Source organism: Oculina patagonica, chromosome 14 (assembly GCF_052425735.1).
Source record: "Oculina patagonica isolate OP01 chromosome 14, crgOcupat, whole genome shotgun sequence".
In the NCBI taxonomy this organism is placed as follows: domain Eukaryota; kingdom Metazoa; phylum Cnidaria; class Anthozoa; order Scleractinia; family Oculinidae; genus Oculina; species Oculina patagonica.
In genome coordinates this window covers 23,130,146-23,149,773 of record NC_135771.1, presented here as the reverse complement: position 1 = coordinate 23,149,773, position 19,628 = coordinate 23,130,146, and the positions used below count along the sequence as shown (strand labels likewise).

Genomic DNA, 19,628 nt, shown 5'->3' with positions numbered 1-19,628 from the left:
AGCCCATATGTTTTTACCTCACATGAATAATTTATCCAAAATCGCAAAAACTCCTTTTAATTAGGACTTTCAGTCTGAATGGCAGGAGATTTAAGAAACAGCGACTCAGGAATGAATACATGTAAATACAATGTATCCAGCAAATTTAAATTGTTTGTATAACTTGCAGTGTTAGTCCAGGGGTGGAGGCTGGGGGATGGATTATATTGACAGTAAACTTGCAATCTACTAAGGTATCCCCAACCCCATCTAAATTTCAATTTGAATGGAAATAATTCTGTTGATCGTGAATAAAGTCACAGAGAGATTCCTTTCATGGGGTGGGGGGGGGGGGGGTGCTGGGGGTCTGAACTCTCCATTTCCTTACTTCCTTCCCCTTCCTTTATAGCTCCTGCTTCTTTTTGCATTTTTGTATGCAGTGTTGCCGCATGAGAATTTTTTCAATTTTTTTGACTTTTCCATCTCCCCCATAAACATGACCCACTACATAAAATTCTAGGTCCTAAGCTCCCAATCCCTCTATTTTCAGGTCTAAGCAAGTACAGTAAAATGTGACCCTTCCCCCTCCCCCAATCTATTAGCCAGTTTCCTAATTTTTGGGGAAAGTTGCAGAATGACTTCGGTGGAGTGTGGGATAGAATTGTTTTAATCAACAAAAACACATCATTTTGATACATCTGAATAGCCGGTGATTGGATTGACAGCAAATACCCCCATTTGTATTGAAATTTAAACACAGAACCCTTTCTAACAAACCTACATTTTTAATCTGTGTGTGAATAACCCTCCCACTGGCATACCAAAATCTATTTCTTCATTTTAGAAATTCCCTGCTTTTGATCAGAATGTGTAATTTTGTTGATGGTAAATGACAATCAGTGGTACGTTCATTTCACACACATGGAACTAATTGGATTCATAATCATTCAAGTCCATCTGCAAACTACATTTAGCACCCCTTGGCTAATTTTTTTCTTTTTTTTGGCCATGTAGTACTCAGATGAACACAAACCTCTGAACCCGGCCGCCCTTTAGCATTGAGAACCTCCTCCCCCTAATACAGTCATGTCAGTAAAACCTCCTTCTAAAATGTTTCTCCTTGGTATCAGTCTGACAAAAATTGTATAATACAGTAAGGCCCCATACAAAGGTTAACTGAGGAAATACAGTGATAAAAACAAAATACATTTACAAACATGAACATTGTATCCACTTTCAAAATGTTTGAAAAATTTGATTGCAAGCTGACAATTATATTTCAAAGAAAAACTATTTACATTAGTTGGCATGTCTATGGTCTTGCATGATCAAAAGCAGAACTTGGTTTACGTCATGCAGTGCAATGATCAAATCCAAACTTTCTTAACCTCGGCAAAACTGGAAAATGTATTAAAAAGTGGGGTGCAGGGTGGGGGTGGGGGTGGGGGGTTGAACCCAGGAGTATCAGTAGTTTAATCAGTGTGATTGTCTTGGTGACGGTAGCCTGGAGAAAAATTGTTCTTGGCAATTGAAGTAAGTAAAAGTCACCTTCAGAATGGATTTTTAAGAGTTGTGTAAAGTGACTGAGAGTTTCAGTCCAGAAGGTTTAGCCAAATTTGTGTCCAGTCAGTAATAGCTGTTTGAAGTAAATTTAGTTTTGTTGAGGACATGAGGAAATTGTTTGAAAAAAGCAACAAATCAATGGCAGTTGTTGTGGGCATGTTATAGGGTTGCAGTTCATCTAGAGTCTGCTAGCTGTTGAATGTGTAGTCATTTGTCAGTCAGTGATGTTACAGCAACTGTAGTTCAGAATATAGTAAGTTAGTTATTTTGTGAAGAAAAAGAAAAGAAAATTTACCTTTCCAGTCATTTTCCTAATTTTTCAGATCAATTATATCCCTGAATTTTCCCCAATCTTCAATAGTAAGAGAAGAAACCCTGATTGTTTCCTGAGGGTAAGGTGCCCTGCAGGGATGCCCTTGAATGAGCCAGGTTAAGTTTGGATTTGATCAATGCATACGAACACAAGTGTTTACCTGGCTCCAGTGGATTGCAATCAATCATCAACTAGAATAATTATGCTAATGGATGATAATCATCTCTGTCTCCTTCTTCTGAAGTAGTTTGTTGCTGCCTGTTTGTAAAGAAGAAATAAAAAAAATTAGACAAAAATGATTATTTTGTGCCTAGTGTGTATAACTGTACGGCCGGTAACTTAATAATTGGATAGAACAGGATTCTAGCAAAAAGAAATAGGTACCGTAGAATTCTGGTTATAAGCCCTGGGCTTATACATGTACAACTTTGTAAGGGGTTTTGGGCGAGCTTATAAGCGGAGGGGCTTATATCCGGGAGGGCTTATAAGCGGAATGAAAAAAACGTTTCAAAACGACCCACGGGAGTGTTGATGGAAATACGTTTTTAAGTTAAAAACACATAATAAAACATTTAGCCCTATTCAGTACTGTCATCTGGTAGAGGGGGGCTTATATCCGGGGGGCTTATAACCAGATGTATTTTTTGTTTCCAGGATGATGGGCCTATAACCGGGGGGGGGGGGGGGGGGGGGGCTTATAACCGGAATTCTACGGTATACTACAGGTCTAGAGTTCAATACTAGCATTTACTATAGACCCAAAAACCTATCAATAATTATTGAGGTATAAAACGAAGACATGATTTTATAATATGGCCGCCATGATGTCAGAGAAACCATCTGGAACTTAATTCTGTTTACAACAGCTGCAATCTTTGACTCATGAGCTAGTACAGTTTCACATAAACACCACTTATTATATCTGAAATGTTCAATAAAATTATGCTGAAAATGGAAAGGAAAGGCCTTTTTCAAACAAATCAGCTTTGTCACCCCACTCAGCTTGATTTCACATACGACGGTGAACTCAAATATTCAAAATGCTCTGTTTAAAAAGCGAATGACACTATCTATCTGGAAATTTGCAAAAAGATATATTTTTAGTTTATCTTACGTCTGACAACGAAGCTTTAGTAGGCCTAGTGAATTTTGATTTCAGAATTTTATGACGTACAGCATGAAAACCAAGAACTGTACAGTGGAACCCCGATATAACGATTTTTGATATAACGATATTTTCGATATAACGATGAATATGTTATGTCCCGGCAATAGTAAAATGTATGGGATGGAACCCCGATATAACGATTCCTCAATATAATTTTACTGCCCCCTTGGCATATCGTTATATCGGGGTTCCACTGTATATGGTCAAAAATGCATGCAGTACATACAAATAAAAATAATCATAGAAGATTTCCATACCTGAGAAACTGATATCACTGACTTCTTTGTTGTCTAGCAGCAAGTACATTTCCAACAATGGAATCTGAAATGAAAATGATAATAATATTTTTAAAAGGATAAGGATTTTATTTAATTTCTTTAGAGGGTTACCTGGTATATCAGTAATCACTATTGTCGTTCAGTTTTTACCCTTGGTACAATCTGGTATTTTTTACCCGGGGGGGCTACTCAAAAACGTTTTGTACGGGGAGGCTCCGCCCCGAGGTCCAACCCCTTACCCTTTTATATACCATTTTGACAGAAAAGACACCCCTTTTGTATACCTTTTACTGAAAAAAGGTACCCTTTTAATATACCTAAAAGACTTGGCATAGGCCTGAAACAGGAAGTCTGGATGTCATTTTTATGCAGCGTTTCATAAATTTAAATGTACAGCCTTAAGGTGCGTCTGTTCGAAATAATTTAATTGAAGGCCCTTTAAAAACCTAAATGACCGATATCCCTACCCTTTCATATACCTACACTTGTGAAATCCCTACCCTTTTATATACCTGAAGCATGAAAAAGGTACCTCATTCGGGCGGAGCCTCCCCGTATAGGCCATTATAGGGAGTGCCCCCCCCCCCCCGGGATTTTTTAGCCTGCACACTGGTCATTTTGTTGCACAAGGATGTGTTTGCTCCTGTGGACGTTAACCTCAATAAAACCACTAGCTACCCAGGCAGGTATTTTCTTATTATTCATTATCATTAACAGAATTTGGAAAATACCAAAGCTTTTGAAGCCATTGTGCAGATGGTCAATACATGTATATCTAGGATTTGGCAACATATCTGGCTGCATTGCAGGCTATCAGATTTACTCATGGCTGGAAAATGGCCTGAAATTTTAACTGAAAGCTGATAAAACGCCAAACAAATTAACTGAAAACTTAAATTTCAGCAAACCCATCAAAAACAAACAAAAGAACCCTTCCCCAGCCCTACCCCCAACCCCACTCCCCCTCCCCCCCCCCTTAACTGGCGACAAAAATATGGCGGCGTTGACAGGAATACGTGAACACTTCTCAAACAGGACAGAAAATGCTTAGTTACACTGGAAAACATTCATCTAAGGACAGAGAACCTTATTACTAGTAAGAGTTAACTACCTAAATAAATCAAATTTAAAACAAACTTTTCTAATAAAAGCTTACCTGAACCCCGAGAAGCAATATTCGCGCGTCAACACATTTTGCACATGGACACTGCAACACAGCTCTAGCTTTCTAGCTGTTTGTGAAAAAAAAACAGCGAATATAAAAAAATGATACACAGTGATAAATAGTATATCACTTTAAAGATTAAAGGATTACAACAGAACTAACGCGAAATTACCAACCTTAGCTAAGATTTAGAAGGCAGCGTTTCAACATGGCCGAACTGTCCTTGCAAAGAACTCTGGGAAGTTTCACACGCGAGTGTCACGCGCGACGTCGCGAGCGAGGAGGCCCTGCCGGCCCGGCAACCTCGTCCCGGGCACGGGATCTTCTCTGCTTGTTGAAAGCAAAACAGCTGTTGAAGAGAAAATTTTACATTTTAAACTATAGACTTTACACTCCAAAGACATTCAGGGAAAAGTCTTGTTTTCTGAAACCCTCGATCAATTCTGATGGTCAGCAAACGTTCACTAGCTGACGTGTGGCCGAGAGCCGTACTGTTTGATTTTTTTAAATTCTTTGTTCAACCGTTGTCGTTTAGCTATCAGGGGCACCCATCGAGAATATAGTTCAAAACCACTTAAACATAGCACCGTTGAACGTATTTTAGTATTTAAACGGTAGATATAGGCATATTTTTATCCCCTAAAACTGTAAAAAATTTTTATCTGTTCGGATTTCCTAGCTGAAAGTCTAGTGATCCGAAAGTTATAGGGATCAAAACTTACCTTTTCGAAAACATTCCAGCCAGAGAAGGGCTCCCAAAAATTCAAGGTGACCTTTTTAGAGTAAAAATCCGTTAAAAATGAACAATTGTACCATTTTTTAGATATTCGAAAATCCTAGGAAAGGCAGGCAAGCAAAAAAAATTACAATGAATGTTCCGAAAATTCTAGATCTCAAATCGTCTTCCGAACAGATATTTTAACGAAATATTCCGTTGGGTGCCCCTACGTTGAGTGTAGGTTTCGATTAATCTACAGACCAGTCGAATGTGTCGGTGTGAGCATAACTTTCTATCAAAGTACTGTTTCACTTGCTCAGCTACACGTGATGTTTCCCAGAGAAATGACAGCCTCGACCGCATTGTGATTGGTTTCTCTTTTGTCACGAGGGATTTCGCAGATATTTGGTCTAAACTGTTCTGAAATAAGTGGTAGGCAACTTTACCCATGAAAACATTACCTTTGAACATTTAACTGAAGATTTAACCTTTATTTGGGATAGAAATCAAACTTCGGCTATAAATATCGATATTTTGAAAGCGGAAACCGGGCACAGAAACAACTTGAAAACATTAGACAATTGCTATTTTAGAGCACTAAACCTGTTTAAGAGTGCGTTTGGCTGCAGATGGTTCGGATGGAAATGGATTGCAATTGGAAAACGTTGTTAATAAAAATGGGCCATTATTTTTAAGTTTCCTATGACACAAATATAAATTTTGGCTCTTCAAAAATCTGTGAAAATCCGTGACATAGTCCCTTTAACTCTAACCCATGTAGGCCTTTCTCGATTATGCTAGCTTTTTTTTCGGCATTTTTTGGGAAAACGAGCATTTTCTGTCATTTTTCATGAAGGTGATCCAGATTTCAGCACTCAGAACTCAGAAGGATAAATAATCCTAAAGTTTCACAGTTTTGATTACTTAATTTGATTGTTTTCTGTCTGTTTCGACTGTTTGTGCGTTGTGTTACTTGTGTACTTGTGTTGTGTTACTTACGTGTGTGTTTTTTATTTTATTTTATTTTTCAAATTTTAAAATATTTTTTTATTTCTTATTTTTATAAACAAACAATTATTAAGTATCACCTGTTGTTGATATGAGCATATAATGTAAGAGTTCGTACGTTTTGTTTGAAATAAAACAAAGCATTCTTTGGAATTCAAGTGGCATTTTTTAAAGAAATCAGGCATTATTTTAGCAAGACTAAAACTGCAAGGGACCGCAAACGATAATGCTGCTATTCGTAGGATCTACTGAGAGATCTGATCAGCAATAAAATGAAATAACAAACAACTGCAAGCAAGGCTGATCATACTACGTGAAAAATAGGCTTTGCGAGACAACACCACGACTGGAACCGATACAGCAGGATTGCAACCGCGGACAGCTGTTTCGTTCTTATTGGAACTCATCAGCGCGGTGTAGCGAATCTAAATGACGCCAGCCCAAAAGCCAACGCAAATAAATTGCCCAATAACCCGTACACTGTATCAAGTTCCGTACTTTGAACTTACTTGTCCCCCGAATCACGCGCTGCCACATCACGTGTTTCGGGGGACAAGAAATTCAAAGTGTCACGATGGAGTCTCGCGAACATTTAAGCGCATGGACAAAACCATGCTAAATAAGATCGTAGATCTTTTCAGATCCGATATGCTGTGCTTTTATTTAGCATGGTTTTGTCCATGCGCTTAAATGTTCGGAATGGCTGTGCCTACCACATTTAAGTTATTTTGCTTTGCGAGACTCCATCGTGACACTTTGAATTTCTTGTCCCCCGAAACACGTGATGTGGCAGCGCGTGATTCGGGGGACAAGTAAGTTCAAAGTACGGAACTTGATACAGTGTACGGGTTATTGGGCAATTTATTTGCGTTGGCTTTTGGGCTGGCGTCATTTAGATTCGCTACACCGCGCTGATGAGTTCCAATAAGAACGAAACAGCTGTCCGCGGTTGCAATCCTGCTGTATCGGTTCCAGTCGTGGTGTTGTCTCGCAAAGCCTATTTTTCACGTAGTATGATCAGCCTTGCTTGCAGTTGTTTATTATTTTAGCATTTTTGGGCTTTATGCGAGAATTTCTAGTAGCATTAAATGCCAGTTTTACTAGCATAATCGAGAAAGGCCTAAACCCATGCACCCTGATTGGGTATAACTTTGGTTAGTTCTATATAGGCCTCAACCTTGGGTATTTACTTCTCGATAAAACTATACTAAGGGCTGAACTTTACAGGGGGTGTTAACATTTTATAATATAAAAGATGGGCATCGAAGGTAAACACTCTGGAAAACAGGCCATTTCCAGTGTCCGAATACCACTAAAATCTACAACATTGAAATTTTTTCTTTAGAAATTGAAAACCTATTAAGAACCTAATTAGCCTAAATTTGAGTTAATAACCCTTCATCTAAGAGCTTGTTTAGGCTAACCTGAAAAACAATAGTTTCTTACTCGCAGGTTTTAACCCTCGGACGTACAAGGGGGGGGGGGGGGGGAAGTGGGGTGGAAGCCACCCCCCATAAGGTTTTTCCCAAATTTTGGAAAAACGATTTACTTTACAATGCTGAAACTTTCAGTAGCTGTTCATTCATCCTTTGCGGAAATTTTAATATGTCAACCATGTCTCCATGGTATTTGACGTTGCCATGGCAACGTCATAAATACAGGCAGGTCTTGACAAAAATCGTCATTTTTAACTTTTTTCTTGATTTTTTTCCGGTTTTTTAAAGAGAAGTGCAAAATTTGTTAATTTTTACATTCCATAAGCATTCTGGCTTGATTTTGCATCAATTTCCGTTATTTTGTGACCTTCTAAGAAAATGTTGAAATCCAAGATGGCGGATCCAAGATGGCGGCTCTTATGACGTCACAGCCAATTAAAATTATGTCATCTTGTAGAGTAAGCTAAGGGCTTTCTTCTCAGTGTAAAATATTTTAGCTACGCCTTAATATAACGAAAACTGCGGGGAGGGGTTCCATCCACCCCCCTCCCCCCCTTGTACGATAGTGGGAGTATGAATTTGCTTGTACGTCCGAGGGTTAACGGTATAGGTAGGATTGCAAACACCCCAAGGTCAACTTGTCGTAAGAGTGGAGGTTCCCTTTAAGATCTTGGCCTGCTGCCCAAACAACACATTAAGTTTTTGGCACCCCACCTTAATTAACAATTAATAACTTGATGGTTTTGCCGTTCTGTTTTTAATAAATTAGTAAATATTTTTCACTTTTATTTAACTTAACGTATTTCATGAAATAAAATCCTTAATTATCGTGTTTTATTATGGAAGAGAAAACAAACAGCAAAGATGTTTACCAACAAGTAACACTTCGTTTATACACTCTAATGAAGCAAAAACTCAAGTTAACTTTTAGAATTACCCAGAATTAAGTTTTAATATGTTGTTTGCAGCCCCGCGGCAATAACTAATTATTGATAATGGTTTTGCTTTTAGTAAAACCTTTTATAAAACCTATTAATCACTACCACTGACATGTTATAATATCGGTTGAAAGTTAAGGTGTTCCTGCATCCTCAAACAACACATTTCGCTGTTGGCAGCCCCGCGCCATGTTGCTGCTACCACTCCTGTTGTTTGTTATCTCCCAAACGATGCGCGCTATGGAAAACAGCGCGCTTTATCGAAATCCAACAGGCGACTTTTCTGTTGGGGAATGTGCCTTAAATTCCTTCCATTACCTATGGGTGCAAAAAATAATAACGTCCAAGGTGGCAGACCAGTTAGACTGCACTTTCCTTTGTGTTGGCGAACTAAAGTGTTTCTCGTTTAACGTTGCAGCGTATCCTGACTCAAAAGGCCTTTATCTGTGTGAGTTGTTGGCCACTGACAAGTACAGAGCAACTAGAAAGTTTCACGCCAATGCTACATTCCATCATTACAGTCCACCGGTAAGAGTACTAGTTATCAGCTCATACACATGTTCTCTGCTTATTAATACTTATTAATACTTGCAGGTTGAATATTATAACCGTTTTTGTCTTTATTTTCAGTCTCCATGTGAAAGCGAACCTTGCAAGAACGGTGCCGAATGTGTTCCTGAATATGAACTGAACTCCTATCGATGTCGCTGCAAACCTGGATTCTGTGGAACTTACTGCGAATGGCCAAAAGCAGCAGGTACAAATACAGAAGTTCACATGTTGATTTAAATCTAGTTTAACCGTGAAGCTAGTTAGATTCCAAAGTTATTAAGGTCATTGCCCTGTATTGCATTGCGCATCCTTACTGCGCAGAATTTTACGCGTAATTAGCGCGCGCACATAAACAAAATGGCGGCTTTTTTTCTATGCGGCTTAGTCCGCGAGAAAAGTAAATTGTCGCTTTCTCGTAAACGAGTCTGGTGACCTATCAATTTTTTCTCATATTTTGGGTGTAGCGATCAAATTCTTTCTGTGAAATGAAAGCAGATCAATTCTTGTGTTTGAAAAATAAATTATCGCTAAAAACGTGTTCTTTGCTAGAACTCGCAGAGGAATTTTAAAGGAATTATATGGAATGTACAAGGTCTTCCCGCTCCTAAACAAATCTGGTGACCCCCCTTTTTTTATTTCAAAATTTAAGTTTCCCTAAAGTAATAAACCAGTAGGCGAAGTTTGGTTAGAAATCTATGTTCAGTTCTATTTCAGGGTAATGACCTTAAACTTTGTTACAACTGTGTTAAAGCAGAGATTCTCGTTGTTTTGTCCTAACGTGTATTTCTATTAAAGTACGATTTTAATATCATTTTCACCATTCCTCGCAACTCATCGAATTGTAAATATCAAACCAAACTGACATTTTTCTTGTAGAAATTATAAGCTGCAGTACGATTAAGCTGTGCAACCCCAAAGCTCCAACTGGTTCCTACGTCATCGACCCTGATGGAGAAGGAGGCGTGACACCTTTCACTGTTTACTGTGATATGACTGACAAGAACAAAGTTGGCGTGACAGTCATCAGTCATGACATTGAAGACAGAACACTCGTGACAGGATGTAACTCTCCAGGCTGTTACGCACGTGACATCCTCTACACTGGGGCAGATCTTCTCCAGCTGGGAAGCCTAACAGCCATATCTGCCCACTGTGAGCAGTTTATCAAGTACGAGTGTTATGACTCAGTGCTCTTATACAACGGTAACATGTATGGCTGGTGGGTGTCACGTGATGGAGACAAGATGACGTATTGGGGAGGGAGTAACTCCAGCTTTCCTTACAAGTGCGCATGCGGAGTAACTGGCACCTGCGCAAACACCAGATATGGATGCAACTGCGATGCAAATGATGGCAAGAGGCGCGAGGACAGCGGTTTGTTGACCAACAAGTCCCATCTTCCCGTAAAACAGCTGAGATTTGGAGATACTGGCGATTCTCCTGAGGATGGTTATCACACCCTGGGAAAATTGAAGTGTTACGGAGTTACAAACAAATGACTGACTTACTAACCTAACATTGCATTTAGATACATCAGTTTTAGTCAACTCACTAAGTAGTCTGCCAATGTATGGTCAAGCACTTTACACTGAAAATGAATAATTGCTATGTTGAATATGACAGGTTAAAATGTACTCCTTTTCGTTACTGATGCTTGAAGTCAGAAATGATTTTAAAAAACATGATAACAATTTAGCGTCAAATATTTCGTTTAAGTTGTAAATTAAAGAAATTTTGACTGTATGATTTATTGCTTCCTGTTAAGTCAATTGTGCCACGTAAATTAAGGTAAAGTTAATAAAGCAAGAGTTAAATAAAAAAGTGTATGGTTATTCATCCGCTCAGGACTTTAGGTTTATTATAGAACAAGCGTTCTTCGCTGGTTATATTATCTCTTGTTTCACTTCTTTGATAGATCTAGAATATTGAGATGCGCGTAGCCTGAGGCGAGGACTCATGAGAGCGACTCGGCGACGTCACCGATGAAGGTGGGGTTCAGGCCCCTCTTCTGTAACTGAATTCCCAGTCAAAAGGCGGGAAAATTAATTTCGTCTAAAGGTACTGTTTTACACGTGTCCACTGCCTGTGAAAGCTATCGATTCTATTCTTGAAAGTAACTCCAAGCGACCATATACAAGCTTCTAAACGGTGATATAAGTTGCGGGCTGCTTGGAGCATGCTGCTCTTGCTAAGATCGTCCACCTCTGTGCTTGCAATACACTGCACATCATATCGCACATGACACTGTAGCCTCACTTTCAAATGAGCATGCGCAAAAGAGTAACTAGACCCAGGTTCCATTCGGATGATTGAGAGGAATTTTTCCATTTCTCGAACTCGCTTTAGTCATTTTAAAACGTTCAAGTTGTTTGCGATGTTTTAGCCGCATTTGTTGACTGATAAGTTAACGTAAATCGTTGATAAAAGTCCTCCACCATTTGTTGTAGCTCTAATTTTGCCTTCATGTATTCTCTTCTCTGTCTTCTCGTTATTACTAAAAGTATTTGATAAGAAAAGAAAAACGTTCATGGAATAGTCAAAATAGTGCTGATATACGAAAGAAAATGTTGCAGCGACAAGGTCATAACGTGTACACACACCAAGCAAATGTACGGTTGAACTCCACCAATTCGATCTCGGTTTTTTCGACTTCCCCGTTATTTCGGCAATAACGCGTTTCCCTTGGATTTTAATTTCCCTTCAGTCATTTACCATCGGCTATTTCGAACTCCTGCTATTTCGTACTACAGTCGAACCCCGCTAATTCGAACTCGGTTATTTCGAATTCCGCGTTATTTTGAACAAGAACCCGCTTCCCTTGGATTTTCCCTTCAGTCATTTACTATCACCTATTTCGAACTATTTTTTTGTTTCTCCTGACGGTTTCGAAATAGCGGGGTTCAACTGTATTTTTTTTGTTTCCTCTGACAGTTCGAATTAATAACGAGGTTCAACTGTATCAGGGACATGTTGCAGTGTCCCATTTTGGGATAATTGGACGTGGTTTCGTATTAACGTCAGACTTGTCACGAGGATCACCTTGCAAAGTGTAAAGTTTCGTATCGACGAATTTGAAAACCAGCAAAGATAAAAGGTATATAACGCACGAAAACAATGTGAAAAGAAAACTACTAAACTAACTTATATCTGAAGACTTAAATTATAATAATTATCTTTAAATTAAAACATGTATGTTTTGACGGGTTCATACACCAGAATACCGATTTAGCCAAGCCATTGGCATTGAATAATTTATTGAAAAATAAAACGCAACTCCCCCCGCCCATGTATCGGATTAAAGGTGATCAAAAAATGAAACTAAAATAATTAACTTTATTATATCGCTTTAAGGTGAAGAAAAAACTTTCTCCAAACGTAAAGAAAACTTTAATTATAAGTCGAGAGAAACAACTTTCTGCGAAAAAAATTAATATAATATGAACGTCCTATATATTTATAACTCGATGACATTTATATGGGGACTAATTTCAAGTCGAAATTGACTTCTTCGTAGCCTCTTAATTACGAAATATTGTCATGTTTTTATACACCTGTCATAACTAAACCAAATAATTTAAATTGAGTAATTAAAATTAGAACTCGCATAAATTTTCTGCATGTTTTGTTTCTTTCCAATATGAAGGGGTAATATTCTTGAAAACTAAATGTAAGAAGAATTGTAGTTTTGTTTTGTGTGTTTTTAAAGCATTAGTTTTTCCCTTCATGTTATTGAATGCTTCGTCTGGTGATGAAAGCAAGTCATATCTTATTTTGTCAACAGTCTAAAGGAAATATAAAATTATGCATGAAAATGACTTCATATTTACTGTTCCACCGGCTTTTAGTCAATGTTGACAATACAGCTAACTTGTTCAGACGTTAGTCAAAATTCAACGTCTTCCTGCACCGAAAATTAAAACTACTGCATTTCCCTTGTTATAAGACCTTCATAACTTAACACCGACGAACTATCAGTGTTATGAAATGATATCTTATAGAAATTGAACTTAACTTTTATATAATTACAAAACCAACTTTGCAGTTTTAGGTAGTGTTGAGCTAGCATTTTGCGTCATGTAAATATAGCATTCATAAATCCTTCAATCAATGATATTGACTTGTTTTCACCCACGCCTAAAAAGACGTAATTGAAATTTAAGGTCTTTCTGCACAGAAAATTAAAACTATTTTTCTTTAACACCGGACAAACATTTTTTTGTACTTCTTTTAAAAATTATAAAAGGAAATCGTCCTTTACACGAACGGCATAAGAAAGAAAAATTCTCGACAATTAAGAATAATTATATTAACATTGATTTCTGTTTTGACCCAGCAACAGTTTTGTCTTCCCTTTATTAACCAGGTGCTACAAGTCGTATCTTATTTCGTTTTCTTCCTCTTAACATTTCAAACTTAGGTACATGTAACAATTAACTTGAGAATAAATTCAGGACAAGTTCAAAATTAAAAATACAATTAACTTGAGAATAAATGCAGGACAAATTCAAAATTCAAAATACAATTAACTTGAGAATAAATGCAGGACAAATTCAAAATTAAAACTACGTCCATATTCCGCGGACCACATTATTAAATTCTACACAAATAGAAAAAAAAAATGGTAGTCCTGAATTCAGTTTGTTCCAAGCAGAGGTTCTCCTCTTCTCTTTAACGCACGCTTCGGAAAGTGTTAAACATAAGCATATCTTATTCTGTCTAACAGTCCATACAAAAAATGTTAAGAGAACCCTAATAATATATGGAACCAATCAAGTGGATAGCGTTTATATGGGGATTTAAACCGAAAATGATGTCCTCTTAGTCGTTTAATGTGCTGAGGGTAATAATTAAGTCATTCAGACATGAAATTAAACACTATTTTCCTTATTGTGAGAACAGCATTAGTTAAACACCGTACGAAATTGTTTTAGAACTTTTAAAATATAAAAAGAAATCGTTCAATGGTAAAAACAATTCTCGATAATAAAGAAAAAAGATAATAATAATGGTTTTGGTTTCCGTTTTTACCTAGTGACGGTTTATGGCTTTTTTTACCAAAGAAGGTGATGCAAGTTATATCACATTTCGCCAAATAAACGTTATACTCATATATTGTCGGATCATGAAACAGAAATATAATATATAATATAATAGAAATTTTTACGTTATTTCCCAACATTTACTTGTTAGCAAAAACACGTTGTTGATACTCGCTCAACTTCGAAAATTCGAAAATTTTCGAAAATTCCACACTCAAATTTCAAGTTAATTTTTATAATTAGACAGAAGATTTCCATTATTGACATAACTAGGAGAAATTAATAACGTAAAGCATTCAACGAGATGTGAAAAACATGTCAATCAACGTAACTAACATATTCAGACATGGCTTGAAAATTTAAGGTGTTCCTGCATCCTCAAACAACACATTTTGTTGTTGGCAGCCCCGCGCCATGCTGCTGCTACCACTCCTGTTGTTTGTTATCTCCCAAACGATGCGCGCTATGGAAAACAGCGCGCTTTATCGAAATCCAACAGGCAACATTTCTTTTGGTAACTTTAAGCGAAATTCCCTCCACTACTTATGGGTGCTGAAAATAACATCGTCCGAGGTGGCAGACCAGTTAGACTGCGCTTTCCTTTGTGTTGGTGAACCAAAGTGCTTCTCGCTTAACGTTGCGGCGTATCCTGACTCAAAAGGTCTTTATCTGTGTGAGTTGTTGGCCACTGACAAGTACAGAGCAACTAAAAAGTTTCACGCCAATGATACATTCCATCATTACAGTCCACCGGTAAGAGTTATCAGATCATACACAAGTTCTCTGCTGACTTATTAATACTCAGCAGGTTGAATATTATAACCGATTTTGACTTTATTTTCAGTCTCCATGTGAAAGCGAGCCTTGCAAAAACGGTGCCGAATGTGTTCCTGAATATGAACTGAACTCCTATCGATGTCGCTGCAAGCTGGGATTCTCTGGAACTTACTGCGAATTGGCAGCAGGTACAAATTCAACAGTTCACATGTTGATGTATTTAACTGCAAAGCTCGTTAGATTGAAAAACTACTAACTCTTTTTATAACTGTGTTTCAGTTGAGATGCTCGTCATTTTGTTCTGCATGTGCATTTCTAAGTACCGTTTTGCTATCATTACATCCCCTTCCTGCGCTCCGACAATTTGTAAATATTAAACCCAAAACTTTTTAATTGCCAACGAGACAGCCGAGCCAAGAGGTGAGGCTGTCGAGGCGGCAGAATCATAGAGCCGTGTGCGTATGAGTGTATAGGCAGAGAAAATCTTACGTTCTGCGTAAGGGACTTTTTTTTTACCATATTTGGGTGTAAGTAAACCCCATATTTGGGTTGTATTGTTCTTCCCAACTGGTTCCCAGTCTCTCACTCCTTGCTAGAGAGCAAATGACCAAAATGGCGTCCACGCGGCTCGCTGTTAAAATTTTCAATGTGGTCATTCATCCCTTTACCGATAAATACACCTTTAGGGAACTATAAATCGAAAGAGAATACCCTACAGAATTTTCGACCGCCGAAAAAATGAACATCAAGGTCTTCAAAGCGATGAAATAATCTTCCGACTTTGGAGTCCTTTGATTTACGATCGAAGAGAGACATGAAAATCAAAAGCGGACTGTTGCCTTCAAATAGAGTTTTCTTGACTTATGAGAATGCTGAAGTCGGGTAAATGCTTCCTTTTAGTGTTGATTGTGTTAATAGTAATTTTTGACCGATGATTTATTCCAAATCAAATACCGTTTATATTTTATTTGGCACGCATTTTCGCTCTGCGTAGGAATAACATCAATTCAAAGCGACGCTCACTAAAATTACTGCATGTCATACACACAAGAAAGTCAAAATTGTTTGCTTCTAACGGCAAATGTAATGTTAACTTGAATAAAAATTTTGTCTCCAAATAATCCTTGAACGTTCAAGTGAGCGTAGCAGACATCTGTGTACGTTTTTTAGTGTGTTTAAAAGAGTGCACGATCGCGAGAATACGCGCGCTGGAAACTACGGCGCCTGCTACGCAGGCTATCAAGCCAGTGTCATTTATGAACACCAGAGAAATATTCAATATCTGTTCTTATGAACAAACATGAGTATTTCGCTCGTTGGCACTTACCGATAGGTACAACTAGTATTATTATTATATTTCAACATTTTTTTGCAGCAAGCTGTGGTCTGATAAAGCTAAGCAATCCCAAAGCTCCAAGTGGTTCCTACGTCATCGACCCTGATGGAGAAGGAGGCGTGACACCTTTCACTGTTGACTGTGATATGACTGACAAGAACAACGTTGGCGTGACAGTCATCAGTCACGACAGTGAAGACAAAACGCAAGTGTCAGATTGTGAACCGAAAGGCTGTTACCAACGTGACATCCACTACACTGGGGCAGATCTTCTCAAGCTGGCAAGCCTAACGGCCATATCCGCACGCTGTGAGCAGTTTATCAAGTACAAGTGTTATGACTCAAGTCTCCTAAACAACGGTAACATGTATGGCTGGTGGGTGTCACGTGATGGAGACAAGATGACGTATTGGGGAGGAAGTAACTCCAGCTTTCCTTACAAGTGCGCATGCGGGGTAACTGGCACCTGCGCTGACGCCGGGGATGGATGCAACTGCGATAAAGATGATGGCACGTGGCGCGAGGACAGCGGTTTGTTGACCAACAAGTCCCATCTTCCCGTAAAACAGCTGAGATTTGGAGATACTGGCCACAGTTCTGAATATGGCTATCACACTCTTGGGAAACTGAAGTGTTACGGAGTTACGAGCAAATGAACGTAAACCACGTCCTGTTTTTTTACATTTCGAGACATTTACTCTAGTCAATTCGCTAAGCCGTCTACCACTGTGTGTTGATATAAATTTGGTAATGAACATTAACTGCGCTGAGCAGGCACCAACTTCATGTCACGAAGGCCTGTTCCAGTGTTATGTAGGATAAGTCGGCTATGTAAAAGATATTTTACTTCTTTTTGTTTACGGTTTTTAAAATCAGAGATGATTGATAACAAATCAGGATCAAATATTTCGTTTCAGTTGTAAATTAAAGTAAATCTGATTCTATGATGATTTATTGTTTCCTGTTAACTGGTTTCGCCAACTGTAAATTAAGGTAGAATTAATCTGTTATATTTTAGACGGATTCCGCTGAAAGTTCGAGCAATGAGTGCGAAAATTAAGTACCAAAAATCTACTCATAGTAAGGCAACATTTTGTATACTATTTAAAAGATCTCATTCATTTGTCTTAGTGACCCCGCAATTATATTCTAAAGCATTCTCGAGAAAATTAAAGTCAAACCTCGAAAAATTGTATAAAACACGCGCCATTTTGTTTTGAACTGGCGCGAAACGTCCGTTTTAACTGAAATAAAGACAACTTCAAATCCATTTTTCTCTCGCGGGGTCAGCTTGAGTGCTAAATTTTTGGCAGGTTTTTGTTAGCTGTACTAAAACTGTTGCCATGATAAGAGGTCTTTTTGGTAACTTTATTTTTGCCTGTATTGCTCGAAAATTGTGCGGAAATTAAACCATCTTAATAAAGCAAGTGTTAAAGAAAAAGTTGTATAGTACACTCTTTTCATTTTATAAGAATCTAGTTTATAAGAATATCGAGGCTGAAATTTTTAAGAATATTTTAAGACTAAATTCGAGGCTGAGATTTTGAAAATAATATAGTTTTTAGTTGAAACAAAATCAAGTATTTTCATTTCCGTTACTTTATCTCTGTGAGGAATGCTTTGTTTAAAGCCAAAACGGCCAGGCTGCAACGAAAAGCAATGGTACATGTGCACAATGTAACACGATACAGATCTGGACACCAAACACTTGTAATTGATTACCCAATACTAGCTAAAACGGAAATGTCAAACGGCATTTTCTAAGAATGTTCATAAGAATATTTTCAGCCTAAAATCGGCAAAAAAATAAGAATATTCAGCTTGGGTCGGAAAAACTGTATTCTTATAAAAAAAAAGAGTGTAATTCATCCGCTCAAGTCCTCAAGACTTAAGTTAATTTATACAGCGACTAATTGTTCACTGCGTAAAGAAAGACCCAAGGACTGTTTTAGTTTTAAAATAATAGCCAATTTTAAACAAACCCAATAGGCCATTTCCGAGTTACCCTTTGCCTCTGTTTCGAACCGAGTCTACGTGCGAAACCATTCAAATGAAAATGAGTTGATTTACATGAGCAAACGATTTTCATATGAATGGTTTCGCGCGTAGACTCGTTTTGAAACAGAGGCAGGGGTAACTCGGAAATGGCCTATCTCCCCTACCTCCTCTACAGACTTTTTCAAGGCCAATTGAGCGCGGATTCTGATAGAGAATCGCGAGTGGGGGGATTGGAAGCGAGCGCATAGCGCGAGTGGGAGGATTGGGGGATGGTGGGGTGGGGAGAAGGGAATCAAATATCAAATTGAGCAAATTTAAAGTCGAAAGTTAGTAAAGGGTCTTCGACTTCGACCGCCAACAATTTTTATGGATACATTTTATGGAGAAATTAAAAAAAAAACAGTCCTAAGAATAAGTGTCTACGGTCCATAAACTTCTTCGAACCTGGCTTTTATTTCTCAAACCGCACAAAGCCAATTTGGGCTTTTTTTAATTTCAATTTCTTATATGGCGTTGTAGACCAGGCAGAAAACTCTTTACATTTCCTAAATGTAAGGTTTCATTACCTACTTTGTAAATCGACAAAAACTGAACCTTTTTTGGTAAGCATATTCTGCAGACAATATAGTTGTCCGTATCCGACATGGCCTCGGAAAGTTTGACAAACGCACGTGCGCCTGGCCCGGCATGCCTTGTGTTCCCAGGCGTCGTCCTCCTTGGTCGATGCTCTTTGCGTTATGGGATTGATGGTGCGCGGTTTGGGTTGGAAACCCAAAACACACTCAACTACCGTAATCTATCTGATAACAGAGAAAAGTTGGGGCACTATTTACTCCTGAAAATAAAATTCTCCACGAGTTGTTTTCAAACGTTTTTTTTCGCGAATACGGAGATGAATCGTTGTTTGTATCGTTAAAAGTTCAGTCTATAAAAATGAAATATATATAAAGGATGAGCAGTTCAAAACATTTTGCAGAAACTAAAATATCTTGAAGATTTTTATAACTTAAATATTTACAATATTTGTGGATTGAAAATGGAATTTAACTCTTCCCACTCTTGCAACTATAAAGTATGTCTGAAAGCCTAAAATACTAATTAAAAGTAATCCATTTTTTGAATACTAAATTACCATTTTCCTCACCGAGACCGCTTACAACACACAAACACATCTTCGCATTTTTCAGTTTGAGATTCTTGAGTAAAATTTTCGACAGTTACGAAAAATTATAGTCTTGTTCTTAGTTTTTCCAAGCAGCTGTTTTTCTATGCATTTTCACAAAAGCTTGCAATAACAGTAAAATGTTAACAAAACTCCAATATAATTCAAATCTGTAGAATCAAATGCCTGATACACCTG

At 37.9% G+C, this 19,628-nt stretch overlaps 2 protein-coding genes and 1 long non-coding RNA gene across 3 annotated transcripts; 2 read left to right on the top strand and 1 right to left on the bottom strand.

The window, feature by feature from the left end:
- Window positions 1-1,320: 1,320 nt before the first annotated feature.
- Window positions 1,321-4,684, bottom strand: LOC144639294 (uncharacterized). The gene is made up of 4 exons (XR_013568114.1): window positions 4,643-4,684; window positions 4,458-4,533; window positions 3,281-3,344; window positions 1,321-2,113 (listed from the first exon to the last, which is right to left on the bottom strand). It is a non-coding gene; the product is annotated as an uncharacterized LOC144639294 (long non-coding RNA).
- Window positions 4,685-8,716: 4,032 nt separating this feature from the next.
- On the top strand, window positions 8,717-10,919 carry LOC144639247 (contactin-associated protein-like 2). Its single transcript, XM_078498542.1, has 3 exons — window positions 8,717-9,094; window positions 9,197-9,323; window positions 9,995-10,919. Exons 1-3 carry the CDS (start codon window positions 8,756-8,758, stop codon window positions 10,615-10,617), a joined length of 1,089 nt encoding a protein of 362 aa, XP_078354668.1. The 5' UTR covers window positions 8,717-8,755; the 3' UTR covers window positions 10,618-10,919.
- A 3,646-nt stretch (window positions 10,920-14,565) lies between these two features.
- On the top strand, window positions 14,566-17,278 carry LOC144637794 (contactin-associated protein 1-like). Its single transcript, XM_078496875.1, has 3 exons — window positions 14,566-14,910; window positions 15,002-15,122; window positions 16,310-17,278. Exons 1-3 carry the CDS (start codon window positions 14,572-14,574, stop codon window positions 16,924-16,926), a joined length of 1,077 nt encoding a protein of 358 aa, XP_078353001.1. The 5' UTR covers window positions 14,566-14,571; the 3' UTR covers window positions 16,927-17,278.
- The last annotated feature ends 2,350 nt before the right edge of the window (window positions 17,279-19,628 follow it).

What these genes read in the sequence shown, in the direction of transcription:
- LOC144639247 (XM_078498542.1), top strand. Translation starts at nt 8,756, where the DNA reads ATGTTGCTGCTACCACTCCTGTTGTTTGTTATCTCCCAAACGATGCGC. An exon ending in TCCATCATTACAGTCCACCG is followed by an intron (nt 9,095 to 9,196) that starts GTAAGAGTACTA and finishes CTTTATTTTCAG; the next exon opens with TCTCCATGTGAAAGCGAACC. An exon ending in CGAATGGCCAAAAGCAGCAG is followed by an intron (nt 9,324 to 9,994) that starts GTACAAATACAG and finishes TTTTTCTTGTAG; the next exon opens with AAATTATAAGCTGCAGTACG.
- LOC144637794 (XM_078496875.1), top strand. Translation starts at nt 14,572, where the DNA reads ATGCTGCTGCTACCACTCCTGTTGTTTGTTATCTCCCAAACGATGCGC. An exon ending in TCCATCATTACAGTCCACCG is followed by an intron (nt 14,911 to 15,001) that starts GTAAGAGTTATC and finishes CTTTATTTTCAG; the next exon opens with TCTCCATGTGAAAGCGAGCC. An exon ending in TTACTGCGAATTGGCAGCAG is followed by an intron (nt 15,123 to 16,309) that starts GTACAAATTCAA and finishes ATTTTTTTGCAG; the next exon opens with CAAGCTGTGGTCTGATAAAG.